At 45.3% G+C, this 21003-nt stretch overlaps 1 protein-coding gene across 3 annotated transcripts in view; it reads left to right on the top strand.

Annotated features, from left to right (window-relative positions):
- RAPGEF2 (Rap guanine nucleotide exchange factor 2) overlaps positions 1-21003 on the top strand; it is a 72585-nt gene that overhangs the window by 5849 nt on the left and 45733 nt on the right. Inside the window, exon 1 of one of the 3 annotated variants that reach the window (XM_026041612.1) lies at positions 5814-5953. The exons of the other annotated variants lie outside the window; for them this stretch is intronic. Within the exon in view, the coding sequence (XP_025897397.1) occupies positions 5894-5953 (60 nt within the window). The 5' untranslated portion in view covers positions 5814-5893. Of the gene's footprint in view, positions 1-5813; positions 5954-21003 lie in introns of those variants that run through there. 3 annotated transcript variants of the gene reach the window in all.

The raw sequence follows: 21003 nt of genomic DNA, 5'->3' as shown, positions 1-21003 counted from the left end.
CTTTTTCTCCGTACTTTACTCCATGAATGTGTCTGACTGCAGCAACCTGGAAGTTAATAAGATGACAAACTCTTTTCATGTGGTAACAATTGTAACAATTTAGAGTTCAAAAGAGCTCGTTTCTATTCTAGAACTTTATCACCGAATACAATGTCTTCAAATGCAGTGTTAGACGGGACTTAACATGGTGCGTGTGTGTGCGTGCATCTCTCTACTCTCATGCAAACGTATATATGTAGCTCAGCTTAAAGAAATTACCTTAGCAGAATAGATGCACTCCTTCAAACCTGCAGTTAGTGCATTTAACCTGTTCCAGGTGATTTGAGATATCTAGCCCTTTCTAATGCAAGTTCACTTAAGAAAACACTTGGAATCATAAGTGAGTATTGATGCTAGGAAAAAAATAACCAAACAAAAAACTTGTGTTTAGCCAGAAAGAACCACATATGAACTAATTTGTAAAGTCTGTGGGGACTATTTGCATGGCCCTGAACAAGGAAGCACAGACGCACTGAATAGAAATCACCTTATACAAAGGTACGGAGGATACAGGGAGATCCCGGTGGGGAGAAAAGCTGAATGATCATGATCCTGGAGGTGTGCAGTACATCTGCTTATGAAGGAGGAAGAAAACACAGGCAAAAAAAGAGAATTCTAATCAGATGTACTTGGTAATGAAAAGAGCTTGATGGGGAACAAGCTGCTGGGGGGTTTGTGGCTGTAGTTGCTAGCAGGCCTTATGACAGCTGAAAGCTGTCTAAGGAGATTTAATTTTTGAACTTGATGCCAACTTTGTTTTCTGCCACGGAGAGGAAAGAAYGTGGGCAGGTAATCACCAAACAAGGAGAAAGTAAACTGTGAAAGCCCTGTCATGTGGCACCTAGATCAAGGGTAAAAAGGTSCCCTCGCATGAAGTGAAAGCCAACTATGAGTGACTTAATGTTGCCATCGACAAGCTCTAACAGAGGGTGTGCTCTTAAAAGCCAAGAGAAAAGTATCGGGAGACTCTCAGAGTCGGGCAAGTGTTCTGGGCTTGTTCTGCCCATGAAATGACCTTTTGAGTAATGTTACCAGTGAACTGGTAATTCAAGTCCAAATTCTACACACACCTTAATTTAGAGCTGTGTTGCTCATARGAGTATACTGTGCAAGTGTGTTTTAATTACACAGTGCGCAAATAATATATGTCTGTTTGTCCAAGTAATGATTTTGCCTTTCTTGATAACATTTTGTTTAAAAGCATTTAAAATGGAACATACTGTAGCRGTGGCCAGTTCTTACCATTTGACAAATGCATTTGACTTATGCCCTTTTACCAAGAAGGGTGTTTGTCCAGTTGCTTTTGTCCATTTATAAAATTCAGTGCAATTTCATAGTCAACTTTTAATTTTGTCATCTCACGATGATGATAATCTGCCCATCATTTGACATGTTCATTATRCTGAGAARTATGAAAAACTTAAATACASAWYYWGWSTWWWWASWCWRRWTSTGTAATACTAGAACACCTGTGCAATAATTYATGTTCTTCTGAATCTGTGACTGTTACATATACAGGTCTATTTTGCGTATGTTAAATTGAGACACTTGGGCAAATACAAAAATTATGGGTTGTCTTTATCAGAGATACCTAAAGATAATTGGACAATTCCAGTTAACCTKATGGRGTTGTGTTTRTTTATTTATTTTCCCCAGAAATTGCATGTTTCCTTATGGCARCATCCGCAGATAATGTTGCAGTGGCAATGCATAGTTCCTATCCCAGATTCTGTGTTTTTTTTGGTTTTTTTTTGGCCAGTCATAACCTCTTAGCTACTCATCTTCCTTTCTTTGGAAATATGTTGTCAAGTTATGTATTTGTATATCAGTATACRAGCACCACCACCATTGCTTTTTGTGTAGTGCCAAGAGTTAACCAGAACTGTTTGCTCATCCTCCTTTTAGTGCCACGTCCTGGCAAATTAATGCAAAATTAATGGTATGCAGTGTGCTGTTTACTCAACTTGCAGCTTCTGTCAGAGGAGGCCTATTTCTGTGTATTACATCATCTCTGCTGCAGAACTCAGGTATCCACTGGGATTTGCTGTTTTTCCAGAGCCGCCTTTGGAAGGGCATACACTGATGCTTGGGGAGAGGAGTGCAGGGGGAGTTAAGTGACTTGCATTACTCAAACATTAGTAAGTAGTCTAAGGTAGAGTCTTGTAATGTGCAAGTCCTTTCTTACTTTACTCATGAAATGTGAATGTTAATCTTCCCAGCTCAGCCAGGGCCCCGAAGAGGCCTATAAATGTGCGTGCTTTTCCTTCCAGGAAGCAGGAAGGACATTTCTTGAATGTTGTTGCTTGGAAAGTGTAAAGCAGTTTACCTGTGGGCTTTAAAAGTCTGTGGGTGATCTGTGACAGTGGAAAGATTCTTAAAAGTAAAGACATTACAAAATTTTCTGAAACTAATCACTGAACACAAAACCAAGTGGAATCAATTTGGTAGTGAGATTCCCGCTTGGAATGCATCTGAAATGGGGGGTCTGGGTTATGGTTTGATGCTGATACGATAATGAGTTGCTTGTATGAACTTGGGCCYTGTGGCCAGTGACTTAAGGGCACGGGCAGCAAACCAGTCAGTGTATCAGAATGAAAGATTTTTTAATTACTTGATGAGACCCTTAAATGTATGCTTCATTGCAGTGTCGTCAGTTGATGTTTGAGAAGTTCTGTTGGTATTCTTGTTTTCTGGTTCTTGTAGTCATAAAGTGCCAAGAAATTTGTTGACACTACAGTATTTTGGTGTCTTTTGCCAAAGAATTTGAACATAAAGAAAACAAACTGATTATGCTGAAAGGAAAGGAAAAAATATGCTATTTTTTCTGTTCTTGAGGCACTTCAGGAAAAGAACGTTTTGTGTAGTTAACTTTTACCAAATTAAAAAAAGAAATACTGGAGTAAATAGCTATGAGTTAATGTGACTGTTTGACATGGACAACCGGAGGTAATCCGTTGTTGCAGCACTTGTCATTAACCTAAAAGGGTTTAATGCTTCCAGCRTTGGTGACGTGGCCGAGGAGACCGATATCCCGGAGCGCGTTCCAGCCTGGGAAAGGGAGTTTACGGGAAGGGCAGTCTGATAGCGCATGCTGCTGACATCTATATCAGTTTTCATCTTAAAGAGCTCCTGTTTGAGCCATGTGGATAGTGCAGGGTGACACTTGCAGTTGCATGGAGCCTGTCTGTGTGTTTTGCACTGTTTTTTGAGGCTTTCAGAGAAGTCAGCTGTAAATGTGATAGTTGGAGGCAGATGAGTATAGATATTAACATCTCATTTTAATTACTTGCTTTGCAGAAAATCTTTATTATTATTTGTTGTTGTTGTTATTATTATTATTATTATGAGGCTTTCAGAGAAGTCAGCTGTAAATGTGATAGTTGGAGGCAGATGAGTATAGATATTAACATCTCATTTTAATTACTTGCTTTGCAGAAAATCTTTATTATTATTTGTTGTTGTTGTTATTATTATTATTATTATTATTATTATTTGCTCTTTTCAGACTTTATCTAAGCAAGGAGCTTTTACACATGGGCTTTGACATAGACCTCAGTGGGAAGTTGCACTTTGGTTTTATATTAGCTGTTCATAGTCATTTATGATAGAAACTTTCCAAGATGCATTGTTCTGCTGTCTCTCACTGATTCAAATTCTATTCATTTTTTTCATGGAAAGATATGTAGTCATTGAGCTTCTGCCATGATTATTTTTATAAAATGTAATTTATAGGTAATTATTTTATGAAACGAGTGCCATGGTCTTCATAGCTCAGGTATGGAGTAGGCTCCAGAAGGTGATCTGCTTCCTTCCTACGGTGGTGAGAGGCAGAATTCTGAGGCAGAATTTCACTTTTCCTGACATGAGTGTGAAACAGCAGGCCCAAATTCTTCTCGTGTGGTCAACCACAGGGCCACCAAGTCAAACCTGAGCCGGTTTTAATCGCTTTGTCAACAAGTAATGCTTTTTATTATTGTGCAGATCTCCTAGAAATAATAGTTTCTGCTATTTGTGGTCAGGATTTTGTTTGAAAATTGATTGTGCTTGGTACTAGACTCTTTTTATAAGAATTAAACGTAAGTTAACATTTAGAAATGGCCTGGTATTTGTGATGTTTTGCAGAGGCAATGACTTTTTAAAATTCAGAACCAATTACTGTAATGCAATTGTTTTAGGAATAACTTATGCCCTTCAAGGGAACCTTTTAGCATGCAAAAGAAAATCAAGGGCACAAGTATCATATTAAATGCTCATAAATGTAAATATATTCAATTCAAGTGTGTCGTGTATGAAACAGTGTCCTTAAAATAACTGTGCAAGCCAAGCAGCCGAGATATTTCAGGATCCTCTCTCCCCTTTTTCTTTAAAAAGGGCTGGTTGGTGTCGGTGGCGTTTTTTCTGCAGTGCCTTTCAAGGAATGGCCAGAGAGGGCTGTGCAACAGGCAGAGGAAGGGGAGCTTGGAAATGCGCTTATGGCCTTAGACAGAAATGCTAACAAGGGTAGGTCAGTCTGTTCCAGGCCTTGCTTCCCTTTTTTGCTTTTTAGTGGGATTGGCCTATTGGATGTGCGTGCAACTGTGCTATCCGTGTCCGGCGAGGTGTTTTACACAGCCGTGCAGGTTTGGCGGGCGCAGAGCTAGGGTGCCCGTGGGCCATGGGCCGCGCTGCCAGCCCTGCTGCGGGTGGCAGGGGGGGCGGGATGCCGACCTCGTCTCCTGCCCGGCCRCACCGCGCAGGCAGCAGGTGGATGTTCCTCCTGAGCCCGCCTCGGCACTGCTCCCGGGCGCATCCATGGGCGCATCCCTGGGGCTGCCTGGTCTCCGGGGGTGCCGGCGGCACAGGCAGGAGCAGAGCGGTGCACAGGGCCTGACGGCAGAGTGAGCCTGGGCGCGACAGCACCGCAGGCATCGCGGTGCCGCCGTGGGCATCGCGGCGCTGCCGAGCGGCCATGCCGCCTGCCCAGGCGGGCTCCGCGCTGCCGCCTGCCTCCTAGGAGGGATTTTTCCCTCTCTTTGGGAGAGGAAGCGTGCTCCTTCTGCCCAGGAAATGGCTTTCCTCGTGCGTTGCTATGCCAACTGCCTGCAGCCATGCTCTCCCAGAGTAAGCACAATGCCGCGGTGCTGTGGGCGCGCGCAGGAGGAGCGTTCCCGAGCCGCTGCCTGTRTGTGTGTGTGAGCGCCGTGCGGTGCTCCGGGCGCCGGCCCCATCGGCAGCTCAGTGCCAGTGCCGCCTGTGCCGCCGCGCTGGGCGCTGCCAACCCGCCGGCCGCGCCGCGGGAGGAGGAGGAGGAGGAGGCCCCGCTCCTGCCGCCAGGAGCCCTAAGGAGCGCGGCGGGAGCGGCCACACGGAGCGTGAGGGGCGCTTGCCTGGYGCTGCCGCCGCGTCCCTGCTCGCGCAGCCGCTGCCACCGCGTCCGTGCTCGCGTCCTTCTGCGCCCAGCCCTTGGCGGGGAGCATCTGTGCAGTCAGCCATTTTAGCTTCCCTTCCCTCCCCCCTTTCCCTCCCCTTTTTTCCYGGCTCCGGTGCCATCCCCGTGTCTCCGGGAGCGGTGTTGCTCCGCGGGATGAAGGCGGCGTGCGTGGGGTTTGGGCAGGCGCTCCGCATCCCGCCGCGCGCAGAGCTCTGGCGCTGCAAACATGGAGCCGGGCGCTGCCGTAGGGAGCGCTCCGCGGCACGACAAGTGTGAGGGGGCCCCGGAGCGCGCCGCGAGTGGCACTTCCAGCTCCAGCCTGGTTCCCCCCCGCCCCTCCTCCTCCTCCTCCTCCTCCTGATTTGGTGCTCTCGAAGGTGACTTGCCCTCCGTGAGAAATTGGTGCATGATGTGTAAATTCAGCTCGGCGTGCGTCTCTTCATTATGAAACCCCTTGCGAGCCCGGCTAGCCATGGAGTTACGGGCCAGCAGGAGAAGCACTCGGTAAGTCCGGCACGTTTCACTCGGTCTCGCTGTGACCGTGAGCGGTGGCGCGGGGATGGGAGCGGGGACGGGAGCTGCTGCCCTTCGTGATCCTGCCTTTAATGGTGGCTTTGGAGGGAAAGCTGCACCTGAGCTGGCACGGGGATTTTTTAAGGGTCTGCCTTTGGTGCTGCTTTTAGCTGAGAAAAAGGCAACTCCCGTTTCCTTTCAGACATTAAAGGAGTGAATGGGAGCGCACTGACGTGCTGCCCTTGGCGGGAGCTGCGAGCCTGCAGTTGAGATCAGTATGCGCCGGTGCAAACTTTAAAGGGATGCGTTGCAGGCTGTGCAGCAAGCGCCGCGAGGGCGGATGGCGGTAGGAAGAGCTTCCCGCGGGGCACCGCTCCGCAGCGTGGCCACCAGCATCCGTAGGGCTGGAAGGGCAAAAACCTGTTGGCCAAACCTGGGAGGAACAAAGGATGCGGGTCGGATGCTCCGTGATTGAGCCCGTGAGTCAGCTGCCCCTCTGCGGCACTCGAATCCCGCGGAGGCCTCGCTGTGGTGTCTGTGCAAGATGCAGCCCTAGGCAGACCCGGGAAGCGGGGGCCAAACGTGGCAGTTTTAGGCTTTTCTCCTTGGAAAGCTTTTAGAAATACAGATCTCTGTCACTTAGTTAATTCAGGTGTCGCTTAGTGCTTGTCTTTAAATCTTTGCAGTAAAACTGTGTGTGGCTTAGTGTAATTTTTTTTTCAATCTTACCATTTGTTTCTTCAAAAGTTCTTCTTGTCTATGTGCGTTCTTATCGTATGTGCATACCTATGGGCATATATGTAGTAGATTTAGTGTATGCACAGCTAGGAATCATGAATCCTGGGAGATGTGATAGCAGGAACTTTTCCAGGGAGGAGCAGTTTCTTCAGGAACTCAGATTTTGGCTGTGTTTCGAAACACAGGAGCTAATCTAGAAACACTTAGGAACGTCTCGCAAGTCTTCCKTATGTACACAGCAGGTGTATCGCAGTTTCGTGTTGCAGACTGTTGTTCCATTTAGTTCATCTTAAATGCAGCTAGTTTAATTACATTCTCACCATAAGGGAGTTCATGTTACCAAATCGTTGGGTGTTCATGAAATATTTAAAACTTAATCTAAGAAAGCCTCCTTCCCTCCTGAAACTCAAGGACAGAAGAAGMGTCAATAGAATAGGATATCCTGAATTTGCAAATGGCAATAAAATAAGAAAACTGCATACCTGTTGGGCTCTTGACTCTCCACAGCGTGTTCATGAAAAGTTCTAGGTTGACTCTGGTAGTGCAGCAGGTCTAATTAATTTAAGATAATTGCTTGTAGATAAAGCAAAAATTCAATGTATTTTGGAGACTTGTGCTTTAAGTTCTCTCATGTCATGTTGGAGTGCTATTATTCAGTTTAATTAAACCACAAAGAAAATTTCCTGTGGACAAAAACAGAGGAATAAAGATGGGTGAAATGTCAAGGTATCACTTAACTGGAGAATTAGTTCAACTTAAGAAATGTCCAAATGTGTTTAAAAGGAGGAAATGATATTTTGACATGCAGCTGTGCAGCTGTGGCTTTTACAGTAACAAAAGCCATAGTTCAGGGTTTGCACAGAAGTTTAAAATTCACCTTCTGTGATATGATTCACCACTTTGGCAATGAGACTTTCCATGCCTGTTCTCCAGGCAGAGGTTATTTTGCCTGGAAAATGGGACTGGAGCAGCTGAATTCCTGGTAGAGAGGAAAGTCTCAGAGCTTCAAGGTACACAGGCTTGGCCCTGCTGCAATTAAAAGGCAGATTTAATGCATTCACTGTTTTTGATGATGGATGATTTTCATGTTTGTATGTTCACAGAACCCTAAACATATGTAACTGGTACCTGTCTGACCTTGTTTCACAGAAAGAGCTCAGTTGCTTCTCTGATATCATGGCATAGACTCTCCCTGCTGGTTTGCTGGGATAATCTGGAAAGGAGTGCAAAAATCTCTTGTGCAAGCTTGCACAAAGTTAGTGAGGATTGATTGATTTAGCATCGTGAGATCTTAGCTGCCTTGCTCGAGAGGCTCCTGTGGGCAAAATACCACCCCGGGCTGCTGTGTAGTGTGGCAGGCTCGTTGGGTTTGACGGTGACTTTTAATGGGCTTTGGGAGGCCTGACCACTGGCTTTGTGTTGCTTCCATTATCATTTTTCCTAATATTAAACGTTAGAGAGATGATTGTTTCCAAAAATGTCACCTCGTGGATCTCAAAACTACCAACTTTGGAAAAACTTCCCACATTGCAGCCTATACCTGCTTTATTATGTGGAAAAAYTGTATTAAATTCAAGGTCTCCCCAGCAGACTGAGGCCCTCTAAAATCTAATTTTCCTATGTTATTCCTCTTTTTCCCTTGCATATTTTGCTTGTAGAAACTTCACTCAAGGTTATGTATTTAAAAATAGAGAGACGAGGCATAATGGCTTTTAAAAAGTGTGACTGGAGATGCACAGTTCTTCAATTATGAATTGCAGAATGTTCTCATGTCAATTATGCGCAGTCTAAAAGGACAGATAAGTTACATTTTTGGTTATTATACTGAAATAAAGTCTAGCCAGAGAGAGTCTAGTCAGAGCGGATATGTTTCATTGGCAGCTCAGTAGCTCTCCATAGTGATCGTATAGATAACGCAATCTTGATGAACTTGGCCTGTCTTAAATTAATAAAAAAATATGTAGAGAGAGAACTCAAAAAGTCCTCAAAAAGTYGTGAGGTCTTTTTTTCTCCTTCTTGTACTCATGGAAGAGCACGAGGGCGACGTGGCAAAGGCAGCTGCCCTGATGTAGCCAGAGGGCTGCACTGGATAAGCTGTGCGTGTTGAGATGGTGTCATGCTTGCATCCTTTGTGTGTTTGCAGCTATCTCGCKGTCTGTTTGCGCGGGGGGGTGTGCCTGCATGTTGGAAAAAAAGGCCTGGGTAATTGCCTGTTTTCTGCTGTACTTGCAGATGAYGGTGATTTTGTTCGTCTTGCGGAATTACACTTTACGTTGAGACTTGCTGCAGGTTTTTGTTCTTGTTGTTGCTGTTAGATGACTTTAGTTCTATCGATTAATGAATCTATTGATTAATGAAACTTCTCCCCCCTTTTTGATTTTTCCTTTCTTTTTCATTTATGCCGTTTGGAAAAATCTCTTCTGAAGACCAATAATGGAGCTGTGGATTTTTCACTGCATTGGGGAAATGGCRTTTGGCCTCATTTTAGATGTACTCTCATCTTAGTCCTTCATTACCCMTCTAGGTATTATTTTCTCTACAAGATTCATCTCAAAGTGGTTCCTCTGGCTTAATGAATAGCTGTTTGCTGTTTTGCAATAGTTAAATTAATTGCTGAGATGGCCAGRTTGTGTTCTAGTGTGCTCTTCAAGTCCTACTCTTAAGGCAAAAGTATTATTTTGCTCTTCTGGGACTTTTTATGGTGTTTGTAGCTCCAGTGCTGCAGAGGTGCAGGAGGTCATTAGCTCTGTTTTGCAGACAGCATCGCTGAAGGGAAGCTTTGGCAAGAAGAGTAAGGACAGAATTTTGAGAACTTGAAGCGCTTGTTGTGCAGCAGAGCTAGCTCTGAGGAAATGCTCAGAGCCCGGGTTTTGTAGCCTCTGTTTTCTGTGTCCTGGCCCAGTTGAGTCACTGGGAGCCTAATGGCCATCGGGGTGGTTGGTGTGAAGGCATTTGCCTGGCATCCTCCCAGAGATCCGTGGCTCCGCGTGGCCGGAGCGCTGTTCTCCAGGACAGTGTTTAACTGCCTGCTGGGCTTGCCAGGCTCCCCACTGGCAAAACCTGGGCCCGTTCATGGGCACGCCAGGGAATGCATTAGTGACCCATAGAGATGGCAGTGAGGACATCTTTGGCACCTACGTGATGTCCTGCATCTTTCCTGTGACTGCTTCAAAGCCTGGGGTTGTGGAGCTGGAAAAGGAAAACCACCATATGTATGTGTGTGTGCTGCATAGCTGTGTGCCCAGCCTGTTTTGCTCTATCTTCTTAGGAAAAAGCTATATTTTTCAGGTCAGTGTGAATGCCTGCTGTAGAAAGCATCGSTGTAGGTATTTATTGAGAAGCTAGCTCAGAGTTTATAAGCTAGGAGAAGAATTCAGACCTCATAATGAGAATTGGGGAAAAATATAATCAGTATTGCCAATTGTAGTTTACATTCCAGAGTGGCCAAATGTGATGGTGTTATCAGAGTGCTTACAAAGTGGTCGTATTTATGATGGTATATGCTGAAATGCATCATTTATAGACAACACAGCTGTGAACCTGGAAAGAATAAAGACAGTTTCTTTTGATATGCTCTTTGAGGGCATCCAGCTGACACACACTCTCTCTCTATATATATATATCTATATATATCTATAGGTATATATATATGTATATATATATATCATCACTGAGCTGGAGACACTCTTGCCTGATCGTCAGGCAAGCTGAAAATCCAGCTAAAAATACAAAAGCCCTATCCCCCAAGTGAACAAATACACAAGGAAAAAAAAGTAAAACCTTTAATGTACCTGATTCTACAAGTCAGTGAGGACAAAACGTTAATAGAAGCTCAATAAAAAAGCACGTTGTAATGGAATGTGTTGTGCAAAATAGGTTAAAAATATCAGGGAATTTGCAGCRAGCACTTAAGTAATGCAGAGCGAGTGTAGTGAGCTGAGGAAATCCCTGCCTCAGTCTCGCAGCGAGTTCTTCCTTCCATCTGCAGCCTGTTTGCACTCCTTCACAAAACACCCGGTCGGGACGGCTCCGTCGGTGCTGTTGGTGCTTCTGCTTCAGCCGCTTCCAGGTGTCCTACGCTGTCTTTGACAGGGTGGCAAATAGACCTGTAAGAATACTGCAGCACGATGAAGTAAATTCACTTTTCTGGAAGGTAATTTTTGATAACCTGAGGCAGGGGCTCTCCCATAGAGGTATGCACGAAATGGGTGGCTTGTTAGAGGGCCCAGAGCTGCTGCCAGTCYTGTGGGCTGTGTCCGTGGCAATCCCTGCTGGTGCTGCAGCTCGCCCAACAAAGTGAGGGAAGGTGCCTGGGCTCCCTGCTGCTCCCATGGCCCGGGATTCATCTGGAAAATACWGCTGTGCTTGCTAGACCTCCAGGTTACCTGTTGAGAATCCATGCAAAACCTCCAGGGGGTCTCTAGAGCTCCCTTCCCACCTCAGCCCTTCTGTGGTTCTCTGTGATTTGTGCCAGGAGATAATGGGACAAAGTAGTTTCCTAATCCGCACATGAGGAAACCGTGATCTCCAATTTGTGAACCGGAATTGGGTAAACATTGACACTGTGTTCAGATCATCAGCTCGGGGGGAACGGATGTTTTTGATGCTGGAAACTCCTAGTATTTTTTTTAGTCTATTTAAAGTTTAATTTCCTTCAACTACGTTGTCTTAAACGGGTTTTATTCCTTGGTGTGCTCTAGGCTTTAAATTGCTACAAATTAGTCCTTAACAACATTCTCGATTTTTGCAAAGCTGAGCTAATTTTCCTAAACCGTTCATGAATGCGCTCTGCTCTGATTCCATCAGGCTGAAATGAGTACAAGATTTCTCAGGGTATCAGTGTCTCTGATGGTCATTTTAGCTTCTTGATCTCTTAGTTGTAACTGTTAATATATAGCTACACTGTTAATTATTTTCCCTTATTAATTTTGATGTATTTATGCTGGTTTAAATTTAGAATTATTATTTCAGAAGTGACRTTGTTTAAAACAAATGAATAAAAATGGTGAGGAGGTATTTTAAGATTTCATGCATGTAAGGATAACACTGAAGCCACATTTTTGGTACTCCTTATTGCCGCTGGAGCACAAATGTTACCGACTGCAAAGGCAACGCCAGGAGTAAAGACCATGTTAAGGATCTGAGGAAAATGGGGAATTAATGCCTCAAGATTGATTCCTGGCCAGAGAAACTTGTACCAACGCATCTCATTTTCAATATTGTGTTTGAAGGATCCTGGCAGCTACAGCACAAGAAAAGCCCAGGATGATTCATGCAGACCTGCAGGTCTGCAGACTTTTTAGGATTCTATACTTGGYTCACAAACTATCATCCGGCTGCTTCCCAAACCATCGCCCCAGGCTAGGGCTGCTTGTGTCAGGATTGCTGGCGTGTCAGTAGCCTTTCCTGCTCCTGATTTTTGGGATGGTGATTTCAGCTGAGAGCCACGGGAGAATAAAGTTACCTGAAGGGGTCTCTGACTATCGCTCAGTGCTCCTGGAGCGTTGTTAATACAGGCACTGCTGAGCCCAGGAGTTAGGATTTATAGGGAAGTTGTCACTCAGTGTTTGCGTGAGGATGTGGAAAGGGTAGATGAAGGAGAACAGATTGCAGTGCCTGTAGTGTGTAGGGGTGATGCTGAAAGCTAACAGGTTAATTTGAACTTGGTACCAGCAGGATTAGAGCTATTATTTAGTCCCTCATCTAGCTGAGAGCTGGGCTTATAGATGAGCTGTTGTCTGAATTTTGGACTGGAAAAGACACAGGATCACTACTACATGCGGTGAAATAGCTGGAGGATAAAGCTGTGATAGCATTTGGATAGGTGGCATTAGACACTGGTCTGTGGTGATATGCAAGTATATGGCGCCAGGCTGTGGTTTTGGGCTCCTTGCACTGCAGGTGTGGAGCTTGCTGTGGTGGAGCAAGTCTGCTCCTTTTGGTTAACTCGACCCTCATCTAAGCTGTGATTTGATCAGTCAGAATGCTAAAAAGCATGGGAATATGGGCAGCCTTTTGTCTAAAGGTTCTCCATCACAGCTGCTGGGACACAAAATCCTAGAATGTTTAGCTCTGCTTCCATGAAAAGTGGAAAAGGATCCCTCTACATGGAAAGGAGTCTGCTAGATTTAATCAGTAAATCTGGTTAGCTCTCCAGCCTTTCCCGAATCCTGAGCTACAGGCAGTTGGAGATGCTGTCTCTCCTGTGCTAGGCCATTAACACCAGAGCCTGTGTGAACCGCCGGGAAATGGTTGGGTCCAGGCTTTCCAAAGCCTTTTCTTCCACCCCAGGTTTGGTGACTTGAAGCTGGCTTACAGACACAAAGCGAGGACAAGCAGCGCCAGGAGCTAAGATGCAAAGAACTCCCAAGCGTTGCCCTGTGCCTGCATGAGCTCCTGTCAATAACTTGGCAGGAGGGGTGGCACCCGTTAGATAAGGCTTCACCTTGGTGGTGGTGGGCGAGTGATTCGGGGCATGTGGGGAGAGGCATCCGCGCTGCCCCGTTGCCCGCTTGGTGGTGCCGGGGCTGCCTCCTTGCAGCGCGCCTGCCCGATCTCCAGAGCCTCTTTGAGGGCAGCCAGGAAGGAGTCCTGCTGTAAAACCAGGTAACGAGCGGTGCTCAGGTTCCTGCACTGGGATTTCCCTCACTCGGCCTATAAATGCTGCATCATTTTGTTAGTCTAAAGCCCGTCAGAGTGTTGTCTTGCAGGTCTGGCTGCTGTGCACTGGATCCTCTGGACACACTGACTGGGTGTGATTTATTAGTATGTAGCTTGACTCCAAACTGTGACTTTGCAAGCAAAAGAAACAGATTATAGCTTTTTAAAGCCCTTTTTTTCCCCCTCTCCCTCTGCAGAAGGGCTTTACACAAATGACATCATGCTGTTTTGTAGGCCTGCTCCTTTTGTGTGTTTAGTCATGTTAGCTTGCTTTAAAGTTAAAAATAGACCCGTGCTGCTCTGTGCCGCTGTTATTCCTGCAGAGCCACGAGCACACGAGCCGGGCGGCGTCCTTAGGACGCGGTTCCTGATAGAAACGTTCCCAAATTCCTCCGAGCCGYGTGGCTGCCGACCTGCCGAGCGCTGCAGGAATTGCGTGCACATCAGGAAGGGCCCTTGYGGCTCACAGCGTTGCTCGGCAGGACGCAGCCGTGCCTCAGAAYGGGAATTGCCACTGGAATTGGATGGCGGTCGCCTGATGGAGGGCCTGAAGGCAGGATGAGGAGGCACCGCACCTGGAAAGCGGCAAGCGGGGCTGCCTTTGGAGTCGGATCTGCGTTCAGAACTGTGGGGAACCTCGACCTGGTTGTGGCGTTTTTTRGTTTAGCTTTAACCTAGGATTTGAAAAACCACCATCACTGGCATCCCTTTAGTCCAACTATACTTTTGGCACCATATTTATTTAGTTATTTATCTTGTATATAACAGCCAAAGGTAGTTAAAGTGATATTGTGGATGATCTATCTCCTTTTCTTCCCTGATCCAGGGTAGAGCTGAACCTCTAAATCTTAATATACTGCTCATAACTACCTGGACAAGAAGTCTTCCAAATACTTTGCCAACCTTATGTATCTGCCATTCCAGATCAAGCAAACAGCTGCATGTCAGACTTGGATGTCTCTGCCAGCCTGTGTCCACAGTCAATTTTGACTGACATCATCAATGGATTCATTAGTAGCTACATTTTTGATATTTAAATAAGAAATCAAATATAATGTATATCTTTTGTTTTGTAATATCCTTAAATGATATAGAAGGGTCTACTTCCTCCCTCTGGCCCCGTGGTCTTCATTTCTAAGTATAGTGGCAAGAGGAGAAGGAAAGTGRACACACTTACGTGTTTGCCAAGTGCCCTGCTTGAATAATTGCCTCTCTGTCTAGAAATTTTTATGTTTTAATAGCAGCAGAGGAGATTGGTGCTAATTTYGCTTAAAGCAAAGCTGTTCACAACTGCAAGAGCAGAATAAAAAGCAAAATAAAATGAAGACAGAATGTTAATTTCTGTTAATAACTGTAGAAGTCTGCTTGCTATRAGTGCCTCTCCTTGCCCATTCATGTGCAATTTCTAGGAGAGGATTTTCCATCATCTGACTCCAGGGGTTTCTGTCCTGTTCCATGAGTGTATTTTTAGTTACGAACGTTTTTTCTCCCTTTGTGAGGAGCCACGAGGTTTCTTGGACTGGAGAGCCAAGGAGTGCAGCTCTTTGAGCAGCGAGTTTTTGGGCTCCCTGAGTACAGTAAGGGACGGTTTCAGCAGCAGGGCCGTGYGTGGCAGCACAAGGGAAGTCTGGTCTCCTGCCTCTCTCCCGTTGAAGGCAGAGGCTCTTCATACCCTTGAATGTGGCTCCTACACCTGCCGCTTCCCTTCGCGTGGAGCATCGCTGCTCTCCAGGCCGGTGGTACCCGGGGAACAGTAAAATTTAGGAAAACCTGAGCAAGAGTAATACAATGTTTGGTTTCCTGGGGCTGCAGAGATGCAGCGGGGGTGTCGCTCCGTTAATTGTGCAGAGATAAGGTGATTAATGCAGGGGATGGCCCGGAGGTCTGCAGCTTTTACAGCAGGAAAGCCTTGGCTGCAGCACCCCACGCCGCAGGAGTTCAGCAAGGTTGCTCGTTAATCTGCTGATTAACAAGTGCTACACCGTGTGCGTGTGTGTGTGTGTGTGTGTGTGTGTGTGTGTGTGCATTGGCCAGGCACCGGCAAACAGGCTTGTGGAAACCACGTCTCGATGGCTAAGCAGAAGAACGCAGCGCTTCACTTGAAGGCACCTCCTTGCTCGTAGATCTGGCTTTAGCGGGCACCGCGTACAGGGCATTTTTATTTTGCCTTGTCTTTAGAGCGAGTTGGGACACTAGTATCCCGTGGATAGGTTGCTGGAAACGTCACTAGGAAACGTCAGGTAACGTTTGTAGCAGTTTAAGGAGGGTGGCTCCTCGGTCTGTGAGGCCGAATGGAAACCCCAGGGGCTTTAGGAGTGCGTGACAGCACACACGGTTGTAAAATTTTACGTCAGGGTGGAGAGTGTGTTTGGCTGCTATCTGAGGGAAAATGCAAATAACACAGTAAGCAAAACTGGGGCTGCTGGCCTGGCCTTCGGTTCCGTTGTGCTGCGATGGCCTGGGTGCTGTGGTGGGCTCAGGGTGATCAAGGTGTCTGAACAGAGGACATGTTAGCACAGCGTTAAAAACAGTCACAGCCAAGGTAAACATCTTCTATTTTAAGGTTTTTGCTGCCCTAGCGGTGTATGAAAGGAAATGCTTGTCACTTAGATGTTTAGGGTGAATCTTGTTTTTGTGCTATTTGTGCATTATCCAGCAAAAGTGAGACATTCTTTTAGCATGCATTTCTTCATAGTGCAACTGTGGAACTTTCTTTTTACTTTCTGTAAATCAGTCTCAGAAATAATTTTTTCAGACTTTAACTATTTTTTTTGCTATCCCCTCCCCCTCCCCCTTTTTTTATCCCAAATTCTTAATTTTGTTCTGTAATTATTGTTTTGAAATGCTACATATTGTGAAGTTAGGAACCTCCCCGGTAATTGAGCAAAGCAACGCTAATGATGATTAAAGGTAATACACTATTTTGTTTCATATTAAACAACGCCACAGTCAGAATGTTTTTAAAAACAAGATTGAGCAGGTGCTTTGCTCTCCACTTGGGCATGAGGATATGTGYATCTGTCAGTGCTGCAGTTCAGGCTTCTTGTTTAATGGCCTAAACAAAACTGCAAAAATCAATAGTCTAGAGCCAACACATAGGAAACAATGGGAGTCAGGACATAATTTCTTATTTGGATTCGGTCAGCAGTGGAGGAATTACATAYATGCCTCTCCAATCATTTGAGCTGCAGAAAAGCAGAATTATTTTATGAGAGAAAGATCTCCTGAACTATACCTTGATGCTGTTAGGCAACGATGGCATTTTAGTTAAAGCTGCAGAGACGGCATTTATATTTTCTGTAGGAATAAAAGCTTATTTGCTTGTAAGTAGTTGTCGTGTCATGTTCACCCATGGCCAAGAGGCCCATTGCGAGAGCGTTCAGTGCAGAAGCCCAGTGAGCAAATGCAGTAGTCCTGGCGAGGCGGCCACGGTCTAGAAATGGGGTGCCCCACGTGGTCGGGAAAGCCTCACAGGTTGGGTTTGTTGGCTGGAGGCTCAAAGCCTGGACTGAAGTATGTGGGATATGAAAAGAAAGGCAGTACGTGGTGTAAAAAAGCTCTGCCCAAGGTTCAGYGCTTAGAACTGAAATGTGTCATGGGTCTTGTTACATTTACAGTGTGTCCAGGGTAGCTGGTTTTTTACATTTGGGCCAGGCACTTTGTTGTAGTGGATTTTAATCCAGAACAGAGTGTTAAGGCTGCAAATGACGTCCCCAGGAGCCAGTGCGGCCCATTCATTCCCATGTGCTGCTGTCGGGGCTCCCTGGGATGCCCTCCCGTTGGGAAGCTGCAGGAGAGACCCACAGCAAGTCAGCAAAGGCGGCGCTGAGAAGCTGCCCCGCTGCTTGAAGTGCTCGGCAGCAGCGTGTTGGAAGGTGTGTGAGCCCCCCCTCTGGTATCTGCCTCTTGGAGCCGCTGAAATAAAGATACAGGTGGCTTTGCTCTGGAGGCCTGTGGAGCTGTTAGTGCCTAACGACTAGGAAATTATATCCCTGCAGTGTGTACGCAGCAGTGCTCCCCRCATCAAATGCGGCATCGTTTTGGTATTAGTGCTACGTAAGGTAGCATGAGTTATGTGTCTCCTCTCTTGGGAAATTAGTTCTTGGAAGATGTTGAGAGATGACGGCAGCTAATGTTTCCCCATACAGTTGAGTAACTGGATAGAAAGTTGTCTGGTCTGAGATATATATCCACAGTCAAAACAGTCCCAGAATAGACTCTACTTTGATCTCTAGGTCTCACTAAGGCAGAATTATCCCGACTTCAAAACCTGCACGGATTCTGTCCGTTGTGGTCAAGCGTTTCAGCAGAAATTTTTCTGCCTGCCAGCCGTTTCGGAATACAGTTATTTTGACGTTGCAGGATTGTTGCTGTTTGTGCTTAAGCATACTGTAATGGTTGGTATTGGGAATTTCACAGATGTGAACCTCAGTCCTCAGTTCGTATTTGATTAAGCTTATGAATACATCAGGCATTTTTTCTTTTGTATTCTTGCTTCACAGTCATTAGAAAGACTTGTATGCTGCTACTTTACTTTTTTTATGGCGTTCCTGAGTGGTTGCCAATCAATTAGCATTCACACTTGCTGCAGGACTAGCATTTATGCAGGATCTCCCAGTGTGAAACACCACGTCGGGTCCGTGGTGGAAACGCTGCTGAGGGAAGAAGCCACCGCTGGAGGGTCTGGGTCCTCCCTGGCACCAGGTAGAAGGGTTAAAAGGTAAGGGTGATTAAGAAAATAGATTCAAAATATGACGTATATCTTGTGTGCCCTTGCATTACCTGAATCATAYAGAATACATAATTTAAAAGCGAGAGGTTTTCATCTCGTGTCTTAAGCACTTTACTGTCAGTGGGTTTTTCAGAGAAAATACACACATGCTCCCGACAACTTTCCCCATCCCACTCCCGAGTATAAGGGAGCGAAGCTTCCATGGGAGCTGCATCCYAATTGGAATTGTGCAGAGCTGAAACTTATTTTGAATTTAACCCTAGAGCGGACATGTCAGCCCGCATCATGTCTAAGGACAAAATCGATAGAAATTACTTTATTATTCTGTAATTACTTATATTGACTGCTGCATTTTAAATCACTGAACTGTAAAAGTAATGTTCTCCTTAGTGGCTCTCCTGGTTAGTGAAAGAATTGTGGTTAAATAGCAAGCTGAAGAATAGTCACCATTGTTGCAGATATTTCTTCCTTTTCTCAGGATATGTCATTAAATACCATAAACCTGCACATATCATTAGAATTCAGAAGCTTTGCAGACTTTTAATATAAAATAAATACTTACATAAAACAGAAAAATAAAATGTTAGAGAACATTTTAGGATCAATCATGGGGACTTATTGCTTAGGTGAACGTTGCGCCCCGTTCCCTTGCATTCCCGGTTTCAGCTGCAGTTGCTTTGCAGCTTTTATAAACCCTCCCTAAAGGGCCGAGCAGCCTTTCGCAGGAGGCCGTGGTCCGAAACGGGGTCGGAAACGTTTGACAGAGCGGCAGTTCAGACACGGGTTGTCCATTGCAGCTCCTTAAGCAGAATTACCMAGGTGTTTGTTAAGATTATATTTGGAAATTGGGCACCGCTGCCTTCTAAGAACATTTGTACTTGTTTTTATATATTAAAAAACCTTATTCTTAAAAGCCCAGAGAATTAAATTTCTTGCAGGGGCTGGTGAGGAGCAGGGGCCCAGCGTAACCCCAGGAGCTGCCTCCGTGCAGGGCCTTTTGTTATGCAGAGAGCTCGCTGGAGAGGAGGAGAAAATCACCAGGTTCCTAAAATAGGAGCCCCCTATTCAGAGCCAAGTCATTGTTGGCTTCCCTGCACGCCTGGGAGGGATGACTCACCTCGAGGGTGGAAGTAATAAAGCTGCTTGGGGATAAGAAGAGCGAGGATGTGCTCTAAGATATGGCACATTTCAAAATGGAGATAACACGCCGTCCGTAGGGCGCTTTCCCATAATTGTTTGGTTTGGTTTAATTGTTTTCCAGAAGAAAGCTCGTGGAGTCCGGGGATACGCCGTTCTTCCTCAGCTGTGGGTGTGGGTACTTCTGTGCATATATAGATACCTGTGTGCGTGTGAATATATACACATAAAGGCACCTGCACATGCATTTATGTATATAAAGACACCTGCACCTACATGTGTGTGTGTATATATAAATGTGCATATAAACTCTCTAGGTGTGTGTGCAGGCACCCTTATTAAGAGCTGTGCACAAGAGTATAAAATACTGTTTTGACTTCTGTCACATGAAGGTTACATCTTTGGCATTAAGCATGTCGTTAGTTCATGCTTTGGATTAAAAACTTGGATTATTTTTGTTGTTGTTGTTACGGTAAGCTTGATGAGATCTCTCCGTACAGAGCCTAAGGTTTTCTCACTTGCAAGTTTTTTTCTCGAAATAGCAGCTAACAGCACAGCTATCTGACTCTTAATTATTTAATATCATGTAGATGTTATATGTTTTGAAAACGCATTTGCTTAAGAGCGAGCCACGCGTTTATTTTTCCACATCAGACTGCCGCGTTTTGATCCCGTCTGCTGGCGCCTGCTGGTGCTGTGACCAGGAGCACTCGGTAACGCAGCGAAGCCGCCCAGGGGCTGCCGCCTCAGATCTGCACTCTAGTCCTGGGCTTCTCACAGGAATCACATGTGCGTTGTCTAAAAGTTGCTTTTTTTCCCTCATTTTTTGAACGACTTCTTAAAACTAGCCATCACTTAATGAAAATACAGAGCAAGAAGTGATGCTGCCTGTGCTGTCTTCAGCATGCTGAGTGTTATTGAGCTGATATTATAGCTGATTTTATTGAGGGAGACACTGTGTACTTAGTTTTTCTTGCATTGTCACATGCTCGGGAGCACAAAACTTGCATTATAGATAGGCTGGACTCACTTGAAAACATTACAAGAAAACCTTTATTCTTCCTGTGACACTAGCTGCTCTAGTCAGTACTAAACTCTGGAATGAAAGGCTAGCTGGGTAGAAATGGTGAGTGCCCAAAAAAAAAAAAAAAAAAAAAAAAAAAAAAAAAAAAAAAAATTAATGATAAAGGGTATTTAGTTGCACAATAACAATAACGTCCGTCCTGCTGAAGTTACCTGTTGTTGATGACCATGTGCTCGTGTTCGTGGCGAGCTCCCTAGCTTGGGCTCGCGCTTTGGATGGCCAACGGCTTTGGCTTTCGGCTGCACGTGTTTGCAACCTCCTAAATATCCCCAAGGTTTCTTTGGATTGCATTGCAGTTTACCAGATTTTGTGGGGTCTGGCGCCTTCTTCCTGCTGCCTGCATAAGAACAGAGCTGAAACGCTGGCTCTTGGTTTAAAACATTTCCAAGTGGAGCTATGTGTTAAAGATAACCTGGTTTAATTTTTGGTCTCACTGCTTGGGTCTGCTTTGGTGTAAGGTTCTTAAGAGCTGTGATTGCGTTGATGAAATAAATGCGGTTGTTGCTGATGTGTTTGAAAGATATTATGCAAAAGTAACGCGTTTGGCAGTGCTCAAGCTGAGCTGACGCTTGCTCCCCTCTGGGGCTGCTTTTTATTAGTGATTGAAGTAGTTCCTGCCTTATAAAAGGCAGAAGTCTCAATATATTACTTTTGGGGGTGATTTTTTCTTTAGCTGTCTGGAGCTAATGT

Source organism: Nothoprocta perdicaria, unplaced genomic scaffold, assembly GCF_003342845.1.
Source record: "Nothoprocta perdicaria isolate Ctin4 unplaced genomic scaffold, notPer1 scaffold_29, whole genome shotgun sequence".
NCBI lineage: Eukaryota > Metazoa > Chordata > Aves > Tinamiformes > Tinamidae > Nothoprocta > Nothoprocta perdicaria.
The sequence above is the reverse complement of the archived record's forward strand: the minus strand, read 5'-3'. Positions and strand labels throughout refer to the sequence as shown.